Here is a 22,412-nt window from a genome sequence, read left to right as displayed (position 1 = left end):
AGGAATACTAATAAAATTTTAAATATTTGCCATATAAGGATAAAACTACACTTGTATTTAAAGCCATTCATTAGCCCTAGGGATAATAGTGGGTTTTTTTCCGTACATATGAATACTAGTATCATTAAAAAAAAATATGCCATATAAGGCTAAGACTATACTTGTATTTGAAGCCATCCATTAGTCCAAGAGATATTATCATTACACCACGATGTCCGAGGTGAGGTCTACAACGGTCATCTCTCAGCTGGAGGTGAAGGTCAGCAAATGTCCACAGCAGGAGGCTCTTGTGTTTTATGACGTCGACCTCCACAGGTGTAGCTTGACTTACCTGGAGTTGTACACGCTATCGGCCAGGTAAGTGTTCATAGAGCTGGTGCGCGGACCTTTGACCACAGGTGCTTTGACCATAGGGGGTTTGACCATAAGGGGTTTGACCACAGCGGAGCTTTGACCATAGGGGTTTTGACCATAGGCGGTTTGACCACAGCTGTGCTTTGACCATAGCGGTGCTTTGACCGTAGGGGGTTTGATCATAGGGCTTTGACCATAGGGGGTTTGACCACGTGTGTTTTCTCAGCAGAGGGTCTTTGATCACAGGTGGTCTATCAACTGGTGTTTGATCACAAGCGCTGTGTCCGGCTTTTCACCAGCATTATATATATATCAGAGGTGTAGCGACCCTTGCCGGCGCGGGGAAAAATTTTCGATTTGCACCCCCCTCTTTACTTTCGTTTTTTGCCCCCCCCCCCTCTCAGCTTTAGCTTCGATTTGCATATATATATATATATATATATATATATATATATATATATATATATATATATATATATATATATATATATATATTGCAACTTAAAACTGTTTTCTTAACATCATTTACGTATTTAATATTCATTCCCAATCGCTGAAAACTCAGGTTAATCACATTGTTTATAAATCAATACTGAACTTGAAATATGTAACACTCCCTTCCTCACATTTGTCTCCCATCAATTTGAGTACTGCATGTGAGGTAGGATGGTATTTTCTACCGAGAAACTGTTATCCTTTTGATGCCTTTGTTTATGCATTTTCCACATATTATCCTTGTAATATTTATAATATAATTTTTCTTTACTCCCTAAATTGATTTCAGCTCTAAATATAAGCCAATATTCACTCAACTAACTCCACCGAAAAAGTACTTTTGTATTTTGTATTTTTTTTTTAAACTTGTAATATTTATAGTATTATTTTTTTTTTATAAAAACGTTATTTCAATAAGCCCATACACCATAAATCCACCCTACCGAAAATTACAGAAAAAATGCCCTTCTATTTTCAGATCGTTAAATCATTATTTTATTAACCTTTTGCATTTTCTGGTTAAAAAAATCAATTTTAATTGGACGATCTAGTTGTTTTTTTTTTTTTTTTTTTTTTTTTTTTTTTCACTTTTTTTTTTCGCCTCAGACTCGTAATTTATAGCGTCAGTTGTGTCTTCGCTTTAGTATTTCAGTTTTCATCATCGGCTTGTGAGGACTGATACAGATTTACAATAGTAATATTTCTTTCTTACTTGTAGCCTGCTTTCATTCATTTAAGATGGTTTACTTATACATAGATCTAATACAAAACGTCTAAATATAAATAAAAAAAATAAAAGATAAAAAATAACCTGAAACTGAAAATGCAAATGTGTAATTAAATGATGATTCAAGGGATTTTTTTTCTCGGCGTGCGTGGTGGGCTGAGGAGGGGGGAGGGTGTGGAATTTGGGTTTTTAAGTAGAGCTGAAAAAATAAATTGGGATTACCGAGAATTAAAATGATACAAGTTTTAAGCAATTGGAAAAGTTATTACAATGAGACACATCAAAGCAAACATTCTTCCCGTTCAAACATATAAACGATCTAGTATTTGAATTCTTTTTTTATTTAATTAAATACGTTTCAACAACACTTCATTTGTGTGAGTTCTATTAGTCTGTTTTGAAATTTTCTGTTTTAATGGCTGACATAATGCTTCTCTAGTATTTGAATTCTAAATAGAAAGAAAGTATTACCGTTGCTAATATTTATGAATGACCTATTTAAATAAAAATTACCAATCATTACGTTTTAGGATATGAGTATAGCAAACTTTTCGCTTAAGTTTTATTCTACCCACAACTCAAATTTTCCAATTGTTTTTTCTTAAACGCTATTTTGCTTATAGAAATTTAAAATTCTATTATTAAACCAATCATAAACGACGTCCAAAACTTATTACTTTTTTAATATTAAAATTCCCCTTGATTTTTACGATTATTAGAACATTTTTCTAGTCTGTCTCCCTTGGTAGAGTATTAATTTAAAAATGGGAAGTAACTAAGAAAACTAACATTCAATGATACACAATTGAACCATCTTTGCAACATTTCAAACAATCTGTCAAATATTATTAAAAAAATAAATTATGTAATTAATTATTAAACTGATTCTTTTATCTTAAAACTATTTTCTAAACATCATTTCCATATTTAATATGCATGCTCAACTGCTTAAGGTTAGAATTTCTTAAGCAAACCAGTTTCATGAAACTTGTTCTGTGAAGTAAATGTGCATTGATACATTAGCACTGAGTGTGATTGGTTCCATTTGGGTGCGAATAAAATTTACTTTGAAACACTAGCAATGAGTGTGAGAGCAACTTGTGTTCTGTCAGGTTCTCGAAACTTCTGCGTGACGCAGGTCTACAGAGAGGCGAGTACGTCTTGAGCACGCTTGACGTCTGCCCCGAGGCGGCTGTGGCGACGATGGGGGTGCTGATGGCGGGGGGCGTCAACGTGGCGGTGGAGGTGTTTATGGCCAGTGGGGACACATTTTACGACGTAGTGCAAAGGTAAGTTGGTGTAATGCAAAGGTAAGCTAATGTAGTGCAAAGGTAAGTTGGTGTAGGAGTATAGGTAAGTTGGTGTAGGAGTATAGGTAAGTTGGTGTAGGAGTATAGGTAAGTTGGTGTAGGAGTATAGGTAAGTTGGTGTAGGAGTATAGGTAAGTTGGTGTAGGAGTATAGGTAAGTTGATGTAGGAGTATAGGTAAGTTGGTGTAGGAGTATAGGTAAGTTGGTGTAGGAGTATAGGTAAGTTGGTGTAGGAGTATAGGTAAGTTGGTGTAGGAGTATAGGTAAGTTGGTGTAGGAGTATAGGTAAGTTGGTGTAGGAGTATAGGTAAGTTGGTGTAGGAGTATAGGTAAGTTGGTGTTGGAGTATAGGTAAGTTGGTGTAGGAGTATAGGTAAGTTGGTGTAGGAGTATAGGTAAGTTGGTGTAGGAGTATAGGTAAGTTGGTGTAGGAGTATAGGTAAGTTGGTGTAGCAGTATAGGTAAGTTGGTGTAGCAGTATAGGTAAGTTGGTGTAGGAGTATAGGTAAGTTGGTGTAGGAGTATAGGTAAGTTGGTGTAGGAGTATAGGTAAGTTGGTGTAGGAGTATAGGTAAGTTGGTGTAGGAGTATAGGTAAGTTGGTGTAGGAGTATAGGTAAGTTGGTGTAGGAGTATAGGTAAGTTGGTGTAGGAGTATAGGTAAGTTGGTGTAGGAGTATAGGTAAGTTGGTGTAGGAGTATAGGTAAGTTGGTGTAGGAGTATAGGTAAGTTGGTGTAGGAGTATAGGTAAGTTGGTGTAGGAGTATAGGTAAGTTGGTGTAGGAGTATAGGTAAGTTGGTGTAGCAGTATAGGTAAGTTGGTGTAGCAGTATAGGTAAGTTGGTGTAGGAGTATAGGTAAATAGGTGTAGGAGTATAGGTAAGTTGGTGTAGGAGTATAGGTAAGTTGGTGTAGGAGTATAGGTAAGTTGGTGTAGGAGTATAGGTAAGTTGGTGTAGGAGTATAGATAAGTTGGTGTAGGAGTATAGGTAAGTTGGTGTAGGAGTATAGGTAAGTTGGTGTAGGAGTATAGGTAAGTTGGTGTAGGAGTATAGGTAAGTCAATGTAGTGAAAATGTAAGCTGGTGTAGGAGTATAGGTAAGTTTTTGTAGGTGTATAAGAAAGTTGGTGTAGGAGTATAGGTAAGTTGGTGTAGGAGTATATGTAAGTTGGTGTAGGAGTATAGGTAAGTCGTGTAGGAGTATAGGTAAGTTGGTGTAGGAGTATAGGTAAGTTGGTGTAGGAGTATAGGTAAGTTGGCGTAGGAGTGTAGGTAAGTTGGCGTAGGAGTGTAGGTAAGTTGGTGTAGGAGTATAGGTACAGCGGTGTAGTAGTACACCAAAGCTAATGCAGGTGTATAGGTAAGTCGATGTATGAGTGAAGGTATACCGACATTTGAGTAAAGGTGTGCCGATGTAGGAGCAAAGGTAAGATTATGTAAGCTTTAAGGTAAGCCGATGTAGGGACAGAGATACTTCGATTTTGACGTAGATGCAACGTTACGTCTATTAAACTTCCTAAACGTGTAGGAATGAGTTTTCATGAATATATTACAGAACCAAGGCCAGGTATATTATCGCCTCAACCTCGGATCAAGATTTAAACTGGAAGTTAATTGAGAGCAACTTCTCGTCTAGTGGCGACGACCTTATTGCGCATGTCAAAAAGAACGCGACCAACTTGAACTTCCTGGAAAAGGCGTTTATCGTCAGGAGGTCAGGTGAGTTGGGTTAGAAGTTTTCTCAGGTAGCCCATTCCTTGACCACAGTTCACTATTAACTGGGTTAGAAGTTTTCTCAGGTAGTCCAGTCCTTGACCACAGTTCACTATTAACTGGGTTAGAAGTTTTCTCAGGTAGCCCATTCCTTGACCACAGTTCACTATTAACTGGGTTAGAAGTTTTCTCAGGTAACCCATTCCTTGACCACAGTTCACTACTAACTGGTGTAGAAGTTTTCTCAGGTAACCCAGTCCTAGACCACAGTTCACTATTAACTGGGTTAGAAGTTTTCTCAGGTAGTCCAGTCCTTGACCACAGTTCCCTACTAACTGGTGTAGAAGTTTTCTCAGGTAGTCCAGTCCTTGACCACAGTTCACTATTAACTGGGTTAGAAGTTTTCTCAGGTAGCCCATTCCTTGACCACAGTTCACTATTAACTGGGTTAGAAGTTTTCTCAGGTAGTCCAGTCCTTGACCACAGTTCACTACTAATTGGTGTAGAAGTTTTCTCAGGTAACCCAGTCCTAGACCACAGTTCACTATTAACTGGGTTAGAAGTTTTCTCAGGTAACCCATTCCTTGACCACAGTTCACTACTAACTGGTGTAGAAGTTTTCTCAGGTAACCCAGTCCTAGACCACAGTTCACTATTAACTGGGTTAGAAGTTTTCTCAGGTAACCCATTCCTTGACCACAGTTCACTACTAACTGGTGTAGAAGTTTTCTCAGGTAGCCCATTCCTTGACCACAGTTCCCTACTAACTGGTGTAGAAGTTTTCTCAGGTAACCCAGTCCTAGACCACAGTTCACTATTAACTGGGTTAGAAGTTTTCTCAGGTAACCCATTCCTTGACCACAGTTCACTACTAACTGGTGTAGAAGTTTTCTCAGGTAACCCAGTCCTAGACCACAGTTCACTATTAACTGGGTTAGAAGTTTTCTCAGGTAACCCATTCCTTGACCACAGTTCACTACTAACTGGTGTAGAAGTTTTCTCAGGTAGCCCATTCCTTGACCACAGTTCCCTACTAACTGGTGTAGAAGTTTTCTCAGGTAACCCAGTCCTAGACCACAGTTCACTATTAACTGGGTTAGAAGTTTTCTCAGGTAGCCCAAACATAGTGACCACAGTTTACTATTAACCGTCGACGAATGTCCTTATTGTTTTCATGCTTAATAAGAACTCAATGTGTAGAGTCGTATCGAATAAAATTACACTAGCAAAATAGATTTTTATATAAACCGCCATCTAAAGCGTTTCATTTGTAATTTTATTGTATATTCGAAATATGACTCCTTGAGATATTTTTCACTAGCTTGAAATATAATACTAAAATATTCATATATATATATATATATATATATATATATATATATATATATATATATATATATATATATATATATATATATATATATATATATGTATATGTATGTATATGTATATATATATATATATACGAATCTAACCCTTTATTTATTTTGAAGATTCAAACATAAGTATTTCATGTGTGTATATAGTACTCAACATCAGTGGTTCTTAACCTGGGTTCGTACAAACCTCACGGATTCGGTGAGTCAGTCTTAGGCGTTCAGTGGAGGTCAAGACTCATGATTCACAATCGGAATTAGTGCGGGCTATAAAAGGATCCGGTGAATGTGAATTTGAAACCGGTGGGGTTCGGTACTTTCAAAAATGTCAAGAACCACTGTTCTAGATAAACGTTTAAAATTAAATCCAATTATTCAATTTCAGTTTATTTCAATTACAAGCATTCTTATATGTATATGTTCAAATTGGCTAACATCTGACGCAATATTATTTTTCTCACCTATCCACACCAGACAACACCAGTTCCAATCCAGGTTTTCTACAACACCTGAAATCTAGATCACAGGCGTATGTGGACCCGGATGTTGGACCCGGTGACCTGTGCATGGTGTTCTGTACAGCAAGTGCTCACTCGCTCGTCTGCATGGTGGGACACACCCACGGGGGGATCATCCAGGGTGCAGAGTCATGTAAGCGCTCAACCCGTCCCCCCACCCTCACTCTACACTCATATAGATGTATGTGTATTGGCAACGTTCTCTTATTTCTTAAAGTGGGAGTCGAAACAAAATATGTATTGGTTAATACTGAACATTTGTAGCAGTGTTTCTTCCAGGCATCTCCCCCCCCCCCCCGAACGAAATAGAAATGGAAATTTATAAAGAAAATGTATTCTTTTACCAGTGTTCACCAACCCAACCCCCAAATAAAATTTAGTCCGACCCCCCCCCCCGATAATATCACGTGCCCTCTACTCCCCCCCCCCCCCCCACCGCCCCCGGAGAAAAAAGAAACACTGATTTCTAGTTTCTTGGCAAGGGTGTTTGGTTGAAACTTTACTCATTTTCATAAATGAAGATCGTTTATGAGATACTTGTTAACACAGTTTATGTATTGATATTAAGTGTCTAACAGTGGACCAGTGGGAAAATCGGTAATTTTCTGTTACCCCTTTCCACCACCCCCCCCCCCCCCCCTGTCGTTAATGTCTATCCTTTTCACGTTAATTTATCGAACTGCTCTTTCAGTTAGGGACAACCTGAACGGTGCGCGGAACTTCCTCTACCCCTCACCCAACTCCTGGGTGTCCTCCACCCCCGGGGACTTCCTGGTGTGGGGCACCACCAGGGTCAGCCTGGACAGGTGGCGCCCGTCCACAGCACGGACCCAGCACGAGCTTTTGGCTGACGTCATCCAGCGCGAGACGATTGAGATGGCGTGGCTGGTCCCGGCGGACGCCCAGGCCGTCCTGGCGCATTGGTTGCCACGCCCCCTTCCCATGGTGCCTCACCTTATAACAGGTACTCACATTTTAACAGGTACTCACATTTTAACAGTTACTCACATTTTAACAGGTTGACACATTTTAATAGGTACTCACCTTTTAACAGGTACTCACATTTTAACAGGTACTCACATTTTAACAGTTACTCACATTTTAACAGGTTGACACATTTTAATAGGTACTCACCTTTTAACAGGTACTCACATTTTAACAGGTTGACACATTTTAATAGGTACTCACATTTTAATAGGTACTCACATTTTAACAGGTAGACACATTTTAACAGGTACTTACCTTATGACATCAATTCTTCTTTAGTATTTCTTTCTGAAATTTTTCTCTACATGCATTTTTTTTTAATTTCGCCCGCATGGCCGCCCCCTCCCCCCTCCTACAATATAGCCTGAAAAACGGCGCACTGTCAAAACGACCCCGTCAATAAGACCCCGACAAAACGGTTCCCCAACGAAACGGCACTGTCAAAAAAGCCCCGTCCAAAAGACCCCGACGTATTGACTCCCGTCAAATGGGCTCCCATCAAATTGACTCGAGACATTTATGCTCCGTACAAAACAACAAGGGGCACAGACATTTAGGCACACGACAAATCTGAAAAACACTCTGCTTATCGTACTATACGTACCTTATTAAAGATATATAGTTTCACAGGTCATAAAATGTAACCGCTCATTCAAATGTGTGTGTTTAATATATATATATATATATATATATATATATATATATATATATATATATATATATATATATATATATATATATATATATATATATATATATATATATATATATGTGTGTGTGTGTGTGTGTGTGTATATATATATATATTTATATATATATATATATATATATATATATATATATATATATATATATATATATATATATATATATATATATATATATATATGTATATGCATATATATATATATATATATATATATATATATATATATATATATATATATATATATATATATATATATATATATATATATATATATATATATATACATACTTATTTACTTATATTCATACATACCGGGCTATTATTGTCCTAACGTAACCCTGCTCCTCTTTGTTCAAATTTAAAGTGCTATTAAATTGTTTAGCGCCCTACAGAAATGAAACGTTTATAGAAAATCTCCAAAACCTAAACAGTTCTACCCCTGCAGGTGCCATGCCAATATCCCGGGCTGCTATCCTGCCGTTGATGCCAGCTTGTTCTCTGCTCACCATTCGTTACCTGGCCAGCGAGACCCAGGGCGTCAGTTTTAACAGCTTACGTCACGAGGGAGATTTCCCAGACTTTGATACCGGCGTTTTAGAGCCAGGTTCGTTTGTAGTTTTATGGGAAATGAGTGACGTTTTAAATATTTATTGTTCTTGGGGTGTGTGTGAAGGGTACAGAAATGAAGATTTAAGTTTATTTATGTCTTTAAGCTAAGTGAATTAGCAGGAATTGTATTTATTCCGTTGGAAATTGAAAGCACAATTATAATTTTTCGAATGTTTTTTAAATGGAAATTAAGTAAGTTTCAAATTTTTATATTTTTTTTTACTAAAGTTCACTTGAAATAATAGTCGTTGTAATAATATCGGGGCATGGCATCACTTGCTTTAATACTCGAGGAACTACAACAGTCCTTAACATCATTTTAGGGTGATGCACATTTTTAGATTGATTCGATATGAGAGGTTGTGAATTGGGCAGGATTTAAACTAGATTAGGCCCTTAGCTGATTTTTTTTGGGCTCCTTACAAGATGTTATTTACCAGTGCCGAATATTTGCTGTTTTTTTTTAAATATTTTTTTCAAATTAAAAAATGTGTATCATTGTTTAAATAGGCCTACATTAATGGCGACATGTTGTCCACCATGGTTTAAAGAATATACTTTTAGGGGATCCCCAAGAAAATGAGGGTCCTTAGCTACATCTTGTATAGCTTATCCTTTACTGGCTGTGTATAAAAGGTTTAAATTTGAAAGCCTAACCCGCAGTTATTTAAGTTTTGACTTGTCTTTTTGGGCATGTTACAATCTACATTGTAAGATTCAACAGGCTTATACCCTCTTCTAGCCTGTTAGATGTATTACAATTTAAGGTTTAAAACCATTCAAAAATATTTAAAGCGCCATTTTTTTTAAATTATTAAAATATAGTAAAAAGTTAAAACAATAGCCCGTGTATAAAAACTGTTGAATGTTTTAAAATACTATTAGAATAACTCCAAGTCTAACGTTTAAGTTCGTTGTTGTTGTGTTGTTGTTTTTTTCTCATAAATATCCTTTTAATAACTGTTCCAACTTTTACACTTCAAGGCGTGGAGATTCAAGTCATAGACGAGGATGGTACAGTTCTTGGTTCGGGACAACAAGGCAAGTTGAAATAATTCAGGATTTCTAGCGACATTTGAATGCTGAAAATTTATGAAAATTTACCTCGAAGTGTAATGTATTTCCGATCATTCTAACAACAAACTATTGGTGATAAATTGTCTAAAGGACAAGAAATATGTTAATGCTTTCAGAAAATAGAAATTCAGCGAGATTTACATGAAGTAAAATAATAAAATAAGTCTGGCAATTAAAGGGTAAAATGTGTAGAGTTTAATCGATAATTTCACTTTGTTATTGAAGCGGATTCTGCGGTCAGCATCAAGATCAGCCGACTTGAAAATTGGGTACCCTTTAGAGCTAGGTGGTCATGGTGTATGGAACTAAACTCATAATTTTCTAGGCATACATTGTGCACCATTAAACGCACAATTTGGGCTAGTAATGACACTACATAAGTAAAACAAATTTTAGTTCCCGAGACGGAATTAAACATGGTTACAGTAGCTTTCAATCACACAAAATAGAAATCTAAGTCACATCATCATTCTCTTTTCCCGTTCGTCTTAAAAAAAAACATGGGCCAAATGAAGTAGAGTTCATTTGTTTCAGTGACCTTGGCATATGACGGATAGTATAGTCAGCACTTTGCCCAACCGTCATTGTTTTCCTAACGTGCGTTAGCTGCTAATCAGATCTGGGTGGACTCAGATATGTTCTACAGACTCCAGCCTGGGGTCCGAACTCTAGACTTTCGGGTTAGCAATCGTAAGCGCTACCATCCACCCACGCCATACCCCAAATCCCACCATAATCGTCACTAAAACTCTGTGTCGTCGTTCACTCAGTCTATGGTTTCACTCTCTCTACCAGGACGGCTTGCCTTGAGGACACCTGGTATGTTCAGACAGTATGTAGGACAACCTGAACAGGACACAGAGGACAGATTTACACCTGACGGATGGTTCCTCTCTTCTGATGCTGGTTACCTGGTCTGTAGGGTTCAGTCATTTATGGCTTGATTTGGTACTTATTCTGGTCTGTAGGTTTAAGTCATAGATGGCACGATTTAATACTCTTACTCAGTACTCTTAATGAGCACTCCGTTACATGCTGAGTATATTTTCAGTTTTCTCTTTTTTCCGTCTCAAATTTTTTCTACTGTGTCTCTTTTAAAGAAATGCATTTATATAATAACTCAACAAATCTATAAACAGATTGTAATTCTTTAAAAAACTTGGTTACTTCCCTTAGTTACTTCCCTTGGTGGCCATTCTAATAATTACCCTACATTGTGTTATATTAGTGAGTACTTTCTATTACTTGTATCCCCAACACGTGCATCTAACACTACTTGTACTCACAGAGAGAAGACGGACACTTGTTTGTGAGCGGCCGAAATGACGACATGATCTTACACAACATCTTTAACATTCATCCGTCGTGGATAGAAAAAGACATCAGGACACACCAGGACGTTGAAAAAGTAAGATTTTAATTTTTTAATGTGTTTTTTTAGCTTTGTGGTTGAATGCGTATTTAATTTATTTTTTAAAGTTTGTTGTAAAAAATCCTAAGGTTTAGAGATACATAATTATAAAAATGGCATTATTGTTGAAAGGTCAAGAAAAAATTGAAGGTAATAGTCTTTCAACTAAGGCGATCTTCAACAGGAACACGTTCCTCTCCCTCTTCTTTGTTTTTAATTGTAATGTCGGTTGGGATTTCCTCACACACGATTAGGTATTGCGTGTCAACTTGTTATGCGCCTTGCTGGACGTTGACTCCGATTTCAGCCTGCTTTTCTTTATGGATTTTCTTCTATAGCCTTTGTCCAACCAAGAACAAACTACAAGGCAGCATTTTTTTTAAATTTTTGGATCGGTTTTGGTGACTAGCAATCGAGTCACCATCTGTCAGGGGTTCTAACCCGGGACATTTCGATTTAGCAACCATGAGCTTAACCGACCCGACTAAGCCTGTCCCTAAATGGAATAGTGTATTTTAAAAAATCAAATCGTTAGGCTCGTAGGTAAGACAGCACGTAGTAAAATCGACGAAGATCGATGTCCGAAATTATATTTGCTGTAGTTAGAGGAAACTATCACTTAACATTAAAATTAATTAAGCGTACTTTTTGTCATTAGTAGCTTACACGTGCTAGACATAAGTATCGAATGTTATTTTTTAAACAGGTCGTTGTTGTTCCTATACCCGACAAAGTCAACTACCACAACATCTGCGCATGCGTGGTAAGAAAACCCGGCAGTGACGTCACGAAAGAAGAAATCCAATCCCACTTCCGGAGTCAGTACGTGGCAGACGAACAGGACACGTTCTGTCCTACGGAGGTCCTGTTTCTTGAGTCGTTTCCAGAGGCGTCTCCCGGCCGGGTGGACAGGAGGGGACTGGCCCGTCTGGCTCAGGAGACCCTGGGGACGGCCAGGCTTGCGGAGTACGCGGTGGGTGTGGTCAAGCTGTTAGTTAACGGCCGCTTTGACTCGTCGGTGAAAGATGATCAGGACATGTAACATAATCGTATACTTTATTCTCTTTTTTGTACGCACGTTTGTTAGTGTAAGGCCTATGTGTTTGTGTGTGTGATGTTATCAATTAAACAAAGCAAAAACCTGTGATGCAAACTTCATACACAAAAGTAGAAATATTTAAAACACGAGAAAAATGGCCCGTTGAGGAAGGATACAACGGGCGCTAGGCTGATAGTGCTGTGCCTTTTCTCTAAACTAAAACCACCCCCCCCACACACACACACCACCACCAATTTTATTATAGAGTATCGATGAAGAAATTTCTTTTGAGTTGGGGAGGGGGGCTCAGATGTTCTTAAGCGGGGATGGGGCTTCGCCCCTACCCGAAGAATTGTGTGCAAGAAACTCTTCACAGCAAACCATTTAGATTAGACAAAATTGCCTTTTTATTCAATGTTTACTCGAGAATCAATGACGTCATATTACTGTGTGCACTCTCCGGCTTGAGATTATTTTCTACTCTACCCGAAGAATTGTGTGCAAGAAACTCTTCACAGCAAACCATTTAGATTAGACAAAATTGCCTTTTTATTCAATGTTTACTCGAGAATCAATGACGTCATATTACTGTGTGCACTCTCCGGCTTGAGATTATTTTCTACTCTATGCTAAATGTGACCGCGTCATACTTCGTTTTTCGAATTACTATGCATGTTTTTAATTTCCTTGTGTTTTCTCTAGAGCGTTCTTGTAAGATACATAGATAGATACATACACAGATAGATAGATAGATACACAGACAGCGAAACTATTAGTATTAATTCTGAAATTAAAAGAAAACACGTTTTTTTATTTATTTCAAATTACATACATAATATTATATAATTATTCAACAAATGCGTTTGTTTCGTTATTGAAAAAAATGTTTCAATTTTATTACTTTATATTTTCAAATGCACCAAAGATGTGAATTCTTAATATCATCTAACTTTGATCTTGGTTTTCTTAGCTACAAATCTGTGAACCTTACAACATCCCCCGTGGTCATTTTTAACTAGTCACTTTGGTCATTTTAACTACACGCAGTGGTCATTTTTAACTACCCACTTTGGTCATTCAACTACCCAATGTGTTCATTTTAACTACCTACTATGGTCATTTCAACTACCCAATGTGTTAATTTTAACTACCTACTATGGTCATTTCAACTACCCACAATGGCCCTATCGGGCAATCTTTGGTACACCATGAAAAAATGTTCTAACTTTACCTTACTTTAAAAACCAGATCCCTATATTAAAAAAATCAGTTTTAAAAGTTCAAAATGAAACAACAAAATTAAAAAAAAAAAAACAGTCAAGAAACAGAAGAAAAAAAACTCCTTCCTGATATATACAAAAAGGTTTTGCTTAAACCTACGTAACCAAATGTGTTTAAAAATCCTGGGTTTGAATACATTATGTATGCTCACAAAGAAAAGTCATGTAATGTAGAAAGTGGCATTGTGATTTTTTTACTATCTCAGAAAACTCAACTTTACTAAGAATTTTCACTTTATGGTCCCGATTTATTTGCTTTTGTTAAAAAAAAAGGTTGTGTACTTTCAAGCTATTTTATATTGCCTAGAAATAGAAAATACAGGAAATTGCACTTATATGAATTGTAGTATCTACACTTATGCAATATATATACATAATTAAAGCAAATATTTATATAAATGTACATATTTGTACATATACACAGATATATATATATATATATATATATATATATATATATATATATATATATATATATATATATATATATATATATATATATATATATATATATATATATATATATATATATATATATATATATATATATATATATAATGAATGTATTAATAGAAATATACATAATGAATGTTTTACACGGAAATGCTACAAAGAACCACTATTGCAATCATGAATTCCAGAATCTTGCGAGTCCATATCGGTCTCCAAAAGTTTGGGAAAATGTTTTTTAGAGTTTGGCTCGGAGTTGGTCAAAGGCTGTTTAATATCTCTTTTATCTTTATGGTAACAGCGATCTTTCAAAGAATTCACTGATGGGAGCGTGGAAGCACTTGAAGTATTCATTGTTTCCTGTTGTGAATTCCCTGCTATCGAGCCAGGTGTTTCTGTGCTGAGGAGGCTGGATCTTTTAGAACTAATGCTACTGCTCTGTTCTAGTAATCTTATATTTTCGCTGTTGTCCGTCTCAATGTTGTCGAGAACAGCGGATGTTCTGGTATAAGAAACAGCGAGTGGGGAGATGGGGTTGGTCGCGGGTCTGTAGGCGGATATTGCCTTGTTAGCTAGAGTTTTCCTGTTGAATGTCCCATACGGGTCTTCGTCGTTGTAGACAGAAAACCGGTTTGAGATCCCTTCTAATTGCAGCGATAAACTGGACGGGGTAGAGAACTTGAGGGTTTGCTGTGGAACAGAAAAACAATAATTTATGGAAATGTTATTTAATTTTTTTCTTCTCAAATCTGGAAATAAAAAAAAATATGTATCTTAGTGTGAAATGTGCGAAGTGTTATTTTTACTATTAGTTCTTAACAAACTTGCTTATTCAAAATATCTATTATTTATTCTGTTATATTTTCTGTCTATAGTTTACGTAAACAGATCCGTTTTAATGCTACACATCCGCAACCTATCCTATGTGGAATTTAAAGTTTAAAAAAACGGTCGACAGATTAAAAAAAACACATTTCGTATCTAATTAAAACAAGTCACGCTAGTTTATCATCAGCGACAGGCCGTTATGTCAGAGAGATGTGTCACCTCATTACAAAAAATACAAGTCACGACATGTAGAGTTATATCACAAAAATGTGGGTCTCACGCCATTAAATAAACTACAGCTTGCCATCACTAATATGTAACTTGTTTTACTTCAATTCAACGTGACGTCACATGAATATCACCGTGACGTTGCACTGAAATGAACCGTGACGTAACACGAAAATCACCGTGACGTTACACTTAAATGAACCGTGACGTCACACGAATATCACCGTGACGTTACACTGAAATGAACCGTGACGTCACATGAATATCAACGTGACGTTACACTTAAATGAACCGTGACGTCACAGGAATATCACCGTGACGTTACACTGAAATGAACCGTGACGTCACAGGAATATCACCGTGACGTTACACTGAAATGAACCGTGACGTCACAGGAATATCACCGTGACGTTACACTGAAATGAACCGTGACGTCACATAAATATCACCGTGACGTTACACTGAAATGAACCGTGACGTCACAAGAATATCTCCGTGACGTTACAAAAAAATTGACGTCACACTAAATTATTTTGACGTCAAGCTAAAATTTAGCGTGACGTCACCAAAAAAAAAACTAGCGTGACGTCACAAAAAATAAACCCAGCGTGACGTGACGAACGACTCACGTTCTCGTCCACACGTCCCAGGGACGAGGCCGACTGGATCATGTCTGAGCTGCAGAAGGAAGAGGTTCGGCTCCAGACGTGACGTCGGCGCCACTTGAGGTCCTCGATCTCCTCGTTCAGGGTCAGAAGCTGCTTCATCAGGCAGAGGTCCTGCTCCATTAGGGTGGCCTGTAATAGGGGAATATAGGTGTAGTGGTAGGGAACATGGGTTTAGTGGTAGGGGGCAGGGGAACATGGGGTGGTGGTAGGGAACAGGGGAACATGGGTGTAGTGGTAGGGAACATGGGTGTAGTGGTAGGGAACAGGGCAACATCGGTTGTAGTGGTAGGGGGCAGGGGAACGTGGGGTGGTGGTAGGGAACATGGGTTGTAGTGGTAGGGAACAGGGGAACATGGGGGGGTGGTAGGGAACAGGAGAACATGGGTTGTTGTGGTGGGGAACAGGGGGACAAGGGGTGTTGTGGTAGGGAACAGGGGAACATGGGGTGTTGTGGTAGGGAACATGGGTTGTAGTGGTGGGGAATAGGGGAACATGGGTGTAGTTGTAGGGAACAGGGGAACATGTTGTAGTGGTAGGGGGCAGGGGAACATGGGTTGTAGTGGTAGGGAACATGGGCTGTAGTGGTAGGGGGCAGGGGAACATGGGTTTAGTGGTAGGGAACATGGGTTGTAGTGGTAGGGAACATGGGTTGTAGTGGTAGGGAACAGGGGAACATGGGTTGTAGTGGTAGGGAACAGGGGAACATGGTTGTAGTGGTAGGGGGCAGGGGAACATGTTGTAGTGGTAGGAAATATGGGAACATGGGGTGGTGGTAGGGAACATGGGTTATAGTGGTAGGGAACATGGGTTGTAGTGGTAGGGAACATGGTTTGTAGTGGTAGGGAACAGGGGAACATGGGGTGGTGGTAGGGAACAGGTGAACATGGCTTGATGGTAGGGAAAAGGGGAACATTTGGTGATGGTAGGGAACAGAGGAACATGAGTTGATGGTAGGGAACAAAAGAACATGGGGTGATGGTAGGGAACAGGGGAACGTGGGGTGATGGTAGGGAACAGGGGAACATGGGGTGGTGGTAGGGAACAGGGGAACATGGGGTGGTGGTAAGGAACAAGGGAACATGGGTTGTAGTGGTAGGGAACATGGGTGTAGTGGTAGGGGGCAGGGGAACATGGGGTGGTGGTAGGGAACAGGGGAACATGGGTTGTAGTGGTAGGGAATAGGGGAACATCGGTTGCAGTGGTAGGGAACAGGGGAACATGGGGTGTTGTGGCAGGGAACAGGGGAACATGGGTTGTAGTGGTAGGGAACATGGGTGTAGTGGTAGGGGGCAGGGGAACATGGGGTGGTGGTAGGGAACAGGGGAACATTGTGGTAGGGGGCAGGGGAACATGGGATGATGATAGGGAACATGGGTTGTAGTGGTAGGGAACATGGGTTGTAGTGATAAGGAACATGGGTTGTAGTGGTAGGGAACAGGGAAACATGGGTTGTAGTAGTAGGGGGCAGGGGAACATGGGTTGTAGTGGTAGGGAACAGTGGAACATGGGTTGATGGCAAGGAACAAGGGAACATCAGTTGATGCTAGGGAACATGTGTTGTAGTGGTAAGGAACAGGGGAACATGGTTTGATGGTAGGGAACAGGAGAACAGCGGTTGCAGTGGTAGGGAATAGAGGAACATGGGGTGATGGTAGGGAACAGGGGAACATGTTATTAGTGGTAGGGACACAGATAAAAATGGTTTGGAGGTAGGGAACAGAGGAAGACATGTTGATGATAGGATACAGAGGAACATTGGCTGATGGTAGGAAACAGAGGCATATCGGTTGATAAGAGAGAACAGCGACACTTCCGTTGATGATAGGAAACAGGGACACTTGGTTTGATGGTAGGGCACGGAAGAACATATGTTAATTGTTGGGAACAGAGGAACATACGTATACATGACGACAACAGAGACATGTTAGATGAGAGAAAAATTATTGAAATCTTGCTATTGAAGAAAATGATAGTGTGTTATAGCATGGAGTAACTTCAGTGTGTAGCAAGTGTAAGGTACTAGCTAAGGATTGGTATCAGTGTTGGACACAGCACAACAAGAAAACAATAGTAAACAACCCGAAGTATTGCATTTTTAATATTGTGTAAACTCATAATTGGAAAGGCAAGCCTAAGTCACTGACAATTTATATGAATAGGACTGCATTATAGAGACTTGGTTGTGTACGTTAGAAGGGAAAATGTATGTAGGTTACGTGGGGATTAAGACCTTGAACGTTGATTGACATGGGATTATCAATACAAGTTGTAGGTTTTAGGTGATGGTACGTGATGTAAATTTAACGCAAGTTTTCAGATACATTAGATGTTAACATATATACATAAACACACACACACAGACAAACACACACACACACACACATATATATATATATATATATATATATATATATATATATATATATATATATATATATATATATATATATATATATATTTATTTATTTATGCGTATTAATTGCTAACAGGTTGTAATAGATGACCATGCTAAACACATGTCTCTAAATTGCTTATACCAGCAGGACTGTCTACATCTAGCGTAATAACATACTATTCATTTGCTAATGGACATGCAACAATATATTTGTGTTCCCTTACGTCTATCGATATTATATAGGCGATATTATGGTACTGATATCGTTGTCAGGAAACTTAACTCTCACTAAAAGCGATACCAGAAGAAAACTTTAACTTTTATCTTTGGATTTTATTTCTTTTAAGATTGTTCGTGTTTTAATTTTTTTCACGGATATGAAGCAATATCTACTGAATTTGTATATAATATTTTGAGTGTGGTAGCGAGGTTAGCTACCTACACGACACTCGCATCATTTGCCGAAGTTTAAGACACAGATGTACTTCTTTAATTGCACTTTGAACTGTACATTTAATAAGATCGTAACTATTACTTCTAGTTTATGAATCGTCCATAAATTACGTCACGTTAATTGTGCCACCCCCTCCCCACACACACTTAAACTCTTCCACTCTAGATGACTTCCCACTTTAGCCTTTATTCCCTCTACCCGGAAAAAATGTATTGTTTCCCCTCGGGAAATTAAAAACAATAGGAAATAATTGAATGTAGAAAGGTGAGTTTGATTGTGCCTAACACAAATGTGATCACTAATTTTAAAAATTGGCCAACGTTTAAGATCACTAATGAATACACTTTAAGTGTGTGTATAAATTGTAGAAATAATGCAAGAAGCCTGTTGGAGCCATTTAAAATAGTCTCAATAATAAAAAAGCTCGAGCCGTTGTTCGACTCCTGACAATTTTGTGGTCACAATCCTGTGTTTCGTCCACCTACACCGACATCACTTTTCCCACACCATCAACAGACAACATCCATTCAACGTCAACTTTTACACAACACAGAACCGTGAGCTTGTCAAAACACAAACTGTACTTCAACCCATTAGGCCTAACTTTTTTTATTTCAAGTTTGACCGTTTTGTCCTGGATGTAAATAAACCTTTTTTAAAAAATAACTTCAATGTAGTCAAAACAAAAAACGGAATAACAGAGATCTCGTATAGAAATAACTCGCATTTCTTTGCATACACTAATGGTAAAATTTACACGTGAAAACCTTGTATTGCAAACACAATGTATACATTGTTTCCCATGATAGCTTGTTCGTGTAATCACTGATGTTTGTTGTTTCGCTAAGATAAGGTCAAGAAGGATATTTTTGTTTACTGGAAGATTGGAGTAAAAATAGCATCGATGTTTATATAACAAACACGCCTTTTTTAACACGAGGTTAAAGAGGGATGAAGGCAGGTTCGAATCCGATCTGGTTTTGTTTTTAATTATATGAAGTATTAACCTATTACCTACTATACTATAAGAATGTATGCTACTTATAATTGTCGGTATGAAACAGATTTTAAATTAAAATAGTTATAAGATTTATTACGATATAGATATTAATTATCTAAAAGTTCCCTTAAAGACCTAAAGTTCTATGGGATTGATAATCTAAAACTGCATATATTTCTGTGATATCGACATAGGGTAAAATCGAGTGGTAATCAAAATGATTAGCCCCTTTATTTTCCACGACTGTAGTCAGGTACCAATTAGAGCTGGGTGTACTCAGTGACACATGGATTATCTCTATTAGGAAAACATTCTTATCTCCCATGTGTTTGGTCTGACATATCAGTGGCATTGTCAGGTTGTAAGGTCAGAAATTAGAACAACAATAGCTGTACGTGTTTGTGGATTTGTGTGTATGTGTGTAAGTGTGGTTGCGTGCATGTGGATGGGTGTTTGCGTATGCGAGTGGGTAGAAATATTACTGGACGTGTGCGTGCGTGTGTGCGTTTGTGTGTGCGTGTGGGTGTGCGTAAAAATATATCTGGGCGTGTGCGTGAGTGTGTGTGTGGGTGGGTGGGTGTGCGTAGAAATGTGACTGTACGTGTTCTTTCGTCTGTGCATGTGAGTAAGATTTTGCGGAACATCTCCACTAAAAAAACTACAATCAATTGCACCATTCATTAATCAACTTCACCATTCATTAATCAACTGCACTATTCATTAATCAACTGCACCTTTCATATATCTAATTAATTAAGAAAAATATACAAACCATCTCTTGTCTCAACACCCCGATCGCCAGATCCAGCGAATTTTTCCTGCGCGCGTTAGCGCCACACTCCCTAAGAAACGTCCCGTCCTCTCCTCTCCTCACTCCCTCACCCTCCGTCATCGTATCTTCCCCATTTTTACTCCATTTCTCCCTCATCTTCCTCGTCACCTCTAGACGCGACCGGTAGAATGCTCGACACGCATTGGACAAGTCTATAGGGTCCGTGTACTTGTTTAAAAAGTCTTTATGGCTGTCGATAAAAATGGCCGGTACATCCATAATCACACGAATCACACGGGTAACACACTACACACTAAAACTGTAGCTGGGGAACATGGGTGTTTGGTTCGTGACGATCAAAGAAAAACCGGAAATGACGAAGTGTGTTGGTTTGGTCTGTTCCCATGACGACCGGCGGTGTGGAAGTATAGCGCCGTGTGGTGACGTGGACAAAAGACGTGGACGAGAGTGCGATGACGTAAGTTTTGAGTGTGACGTGGGTCAACTGGCTGGGCTGGAGAATGTTGACGTCAAACAAATTATGACGCAACTTGATTTCATTTACTCCAAGGTAGCGAAGGTACAGTCAAAATGACCTCCCCTTTTTTGTGACCCTTTCTCTGTAGAATAAAAAGAGAAATTATAACATAAAAAATCAGGTAAATTATGTTTCTAGATGCAGTGTTTTAATGGGCTAATATTAATGGGATGCTTTAGTGGGATAATTTTAATGAATTTAAATGGGATAATTTTAATTGGATAATTTTAATGAGATGATTTTAATGGGATAATATTGAAAAGAATATATTTGATTAATTTTAAACTAAATAATACATTGTATAAAGTACTTTTAGGTAACCCCTGGTTAATGAGCAGAAATATATTTCAAATCACCTTGAATCTCAAAATTCTATTATATATTCAACTATGTATGGATTCACGTTTGCATCAGGTTTGCATATACATGTGTTTAATGTGTGGGCAATCACCCTTACCCCCCCCCCCCCCCCCGACCCTCCCAGTCGACCAGACCTAGGTCTAGGCAACATTCGATACACGCCTATTTATTTTAATTATCTTTTAATTAGCACGGCACCACAATTCATTTTTTTTATTCCTTTGCGGTGAGAGAAAACGTCGTTAATCTAATTTACGCGGTTAACCATTAGCACATTTTCTGGAGTGGGGGGGGGGGGGTATGGGGAGTTAGGGGTGGGGGGGCACACTGCATGAACCTGTCGAGTGCAGACGACTGGTCGGCTGGAACACTCGACTCAGACTGTGTCAAAACAGAGCTAAACACAAGGGGAGACAAAAGACGGACACAGGGAGATTACTGACTGTCGCAGGGAAATAATCGACTGTTGCGGGGAGATAATCGACTGTCGCAGGGAAATAATCGACTGTTGCGGGGAGATAATCGACTGTCGCAGGGAAATAATCGACTGTTGCGGGGAGATAATCGACTGTTGCGGGGAGATAATCGACTGTTGCGGGGAGATAATCGACTGCTGGGCAGATAATAGGCTGTTGTAGAAATGTGATCGATTATGGCAGTGAGATAAAGCGACTGTCGCAGGGAAACTGTAGACTGCATAAGAGAGAGATAATCGAGAATGGCACGAAGAGAAACGATAGTCGAAGGGAGATGATCAACTGTAACTGGAAGACAATCAACTGTAATGGGTAGATAATCAACTGCACCGGGGAGATAATTAGCTGTAGCGGGGAGACAATCAACGGTAATGGGGAGATAAACAACTAAAGCGGGGAGATAATGGAGTGTGTTGGCGGAAGTAATCTACAGTCACAGGAGGAAATCGCCTGTTGCAGGGAGATAATCGACTATTTCAGGGACATAATCAACTGTCATATGTAGATAAACAACTATCAAAGGGAGACGATCATGTGTAGCCGGGAGATAATCGACTGTAAGATAGCAATACATATAGCATGCATTTAGGGGTAAAATGCGTGCAATATTTATTAAATACTACTTTAAAAAAAAAAT

General features: G+C 38.6%; 2 protein-coding genes across 2 annotated transcripts; one reads left to right on the top strand and one right to left on the bottom strand.

The window, feature by feature from the left end:
• The first annotated feature begins 211 nt into the window (after positions 1-211).
• On the top strand, positions 212-12,329 carry LOC131957010 (uncharacterized). The gene is made up of 10 exons (XM_059321702.1): positions 212-357; positions 2,689-2,865; positions 4,443-4,606; positions 6,451-6,627; positions 7,186-7,458; positions 8,636-8,794; positions 9,784-9,840; positions 10,672-10,790; positions 11,165-11,284; positions 11,994-12,329. Exons 1-10 carry the CDS (start codon positions 212-214, stop codon positions 12,327-12,329), a joined length of 1,728 nt encoding a protein of 575 aa, XP_059177685.1.
• Positions 12,330-14,186: 1,857 nt separating this feature from the next.
• Positions 14,187-21,014, bottom strand: LOC131957011 (uncharacterized protein T25D10.4). The gene is made up of 3 exons (XM_059321703.1): positions 20,402-21,014; positions 15,742-15,909; positions 14,187-14,746 (listed from the first exon to the last, which is right to left on the bottom strand). The coding sequence occupies exons 1-3, from the start codon at positions 20,678-20,680 to the stop codon at positions 14,213-14,215; spliced, it is 981 nt and encodes a 326-aa protein (XP_059177686.1). The 5' UTR covers positions 20,681-21,014; the 3' UTR covers positions 14,187-14,212.
• Between the last annotated feature and the right edge of the window lie 1,398 nt (positions 21,015-22,412).

This window comes from Physella acuta, unplaced genomic scaffold (genome assembly GCF_028476545.2).
Source record: "Physella acuta isolate Inbredline_101_S28 unplaced genomic scaffold, ASM2847654v3 ptg001195l, whole genome shotgun sequence".
NCBI lineage: Eukaryota > Metazoa > Mollusca > Gastropoda > Physidae > Physella > Physella acuta.
Note: the sequence above shows the minus strand (reverse complement) of the source record. Positions and strands in the feature narration are given on the sequence as shown.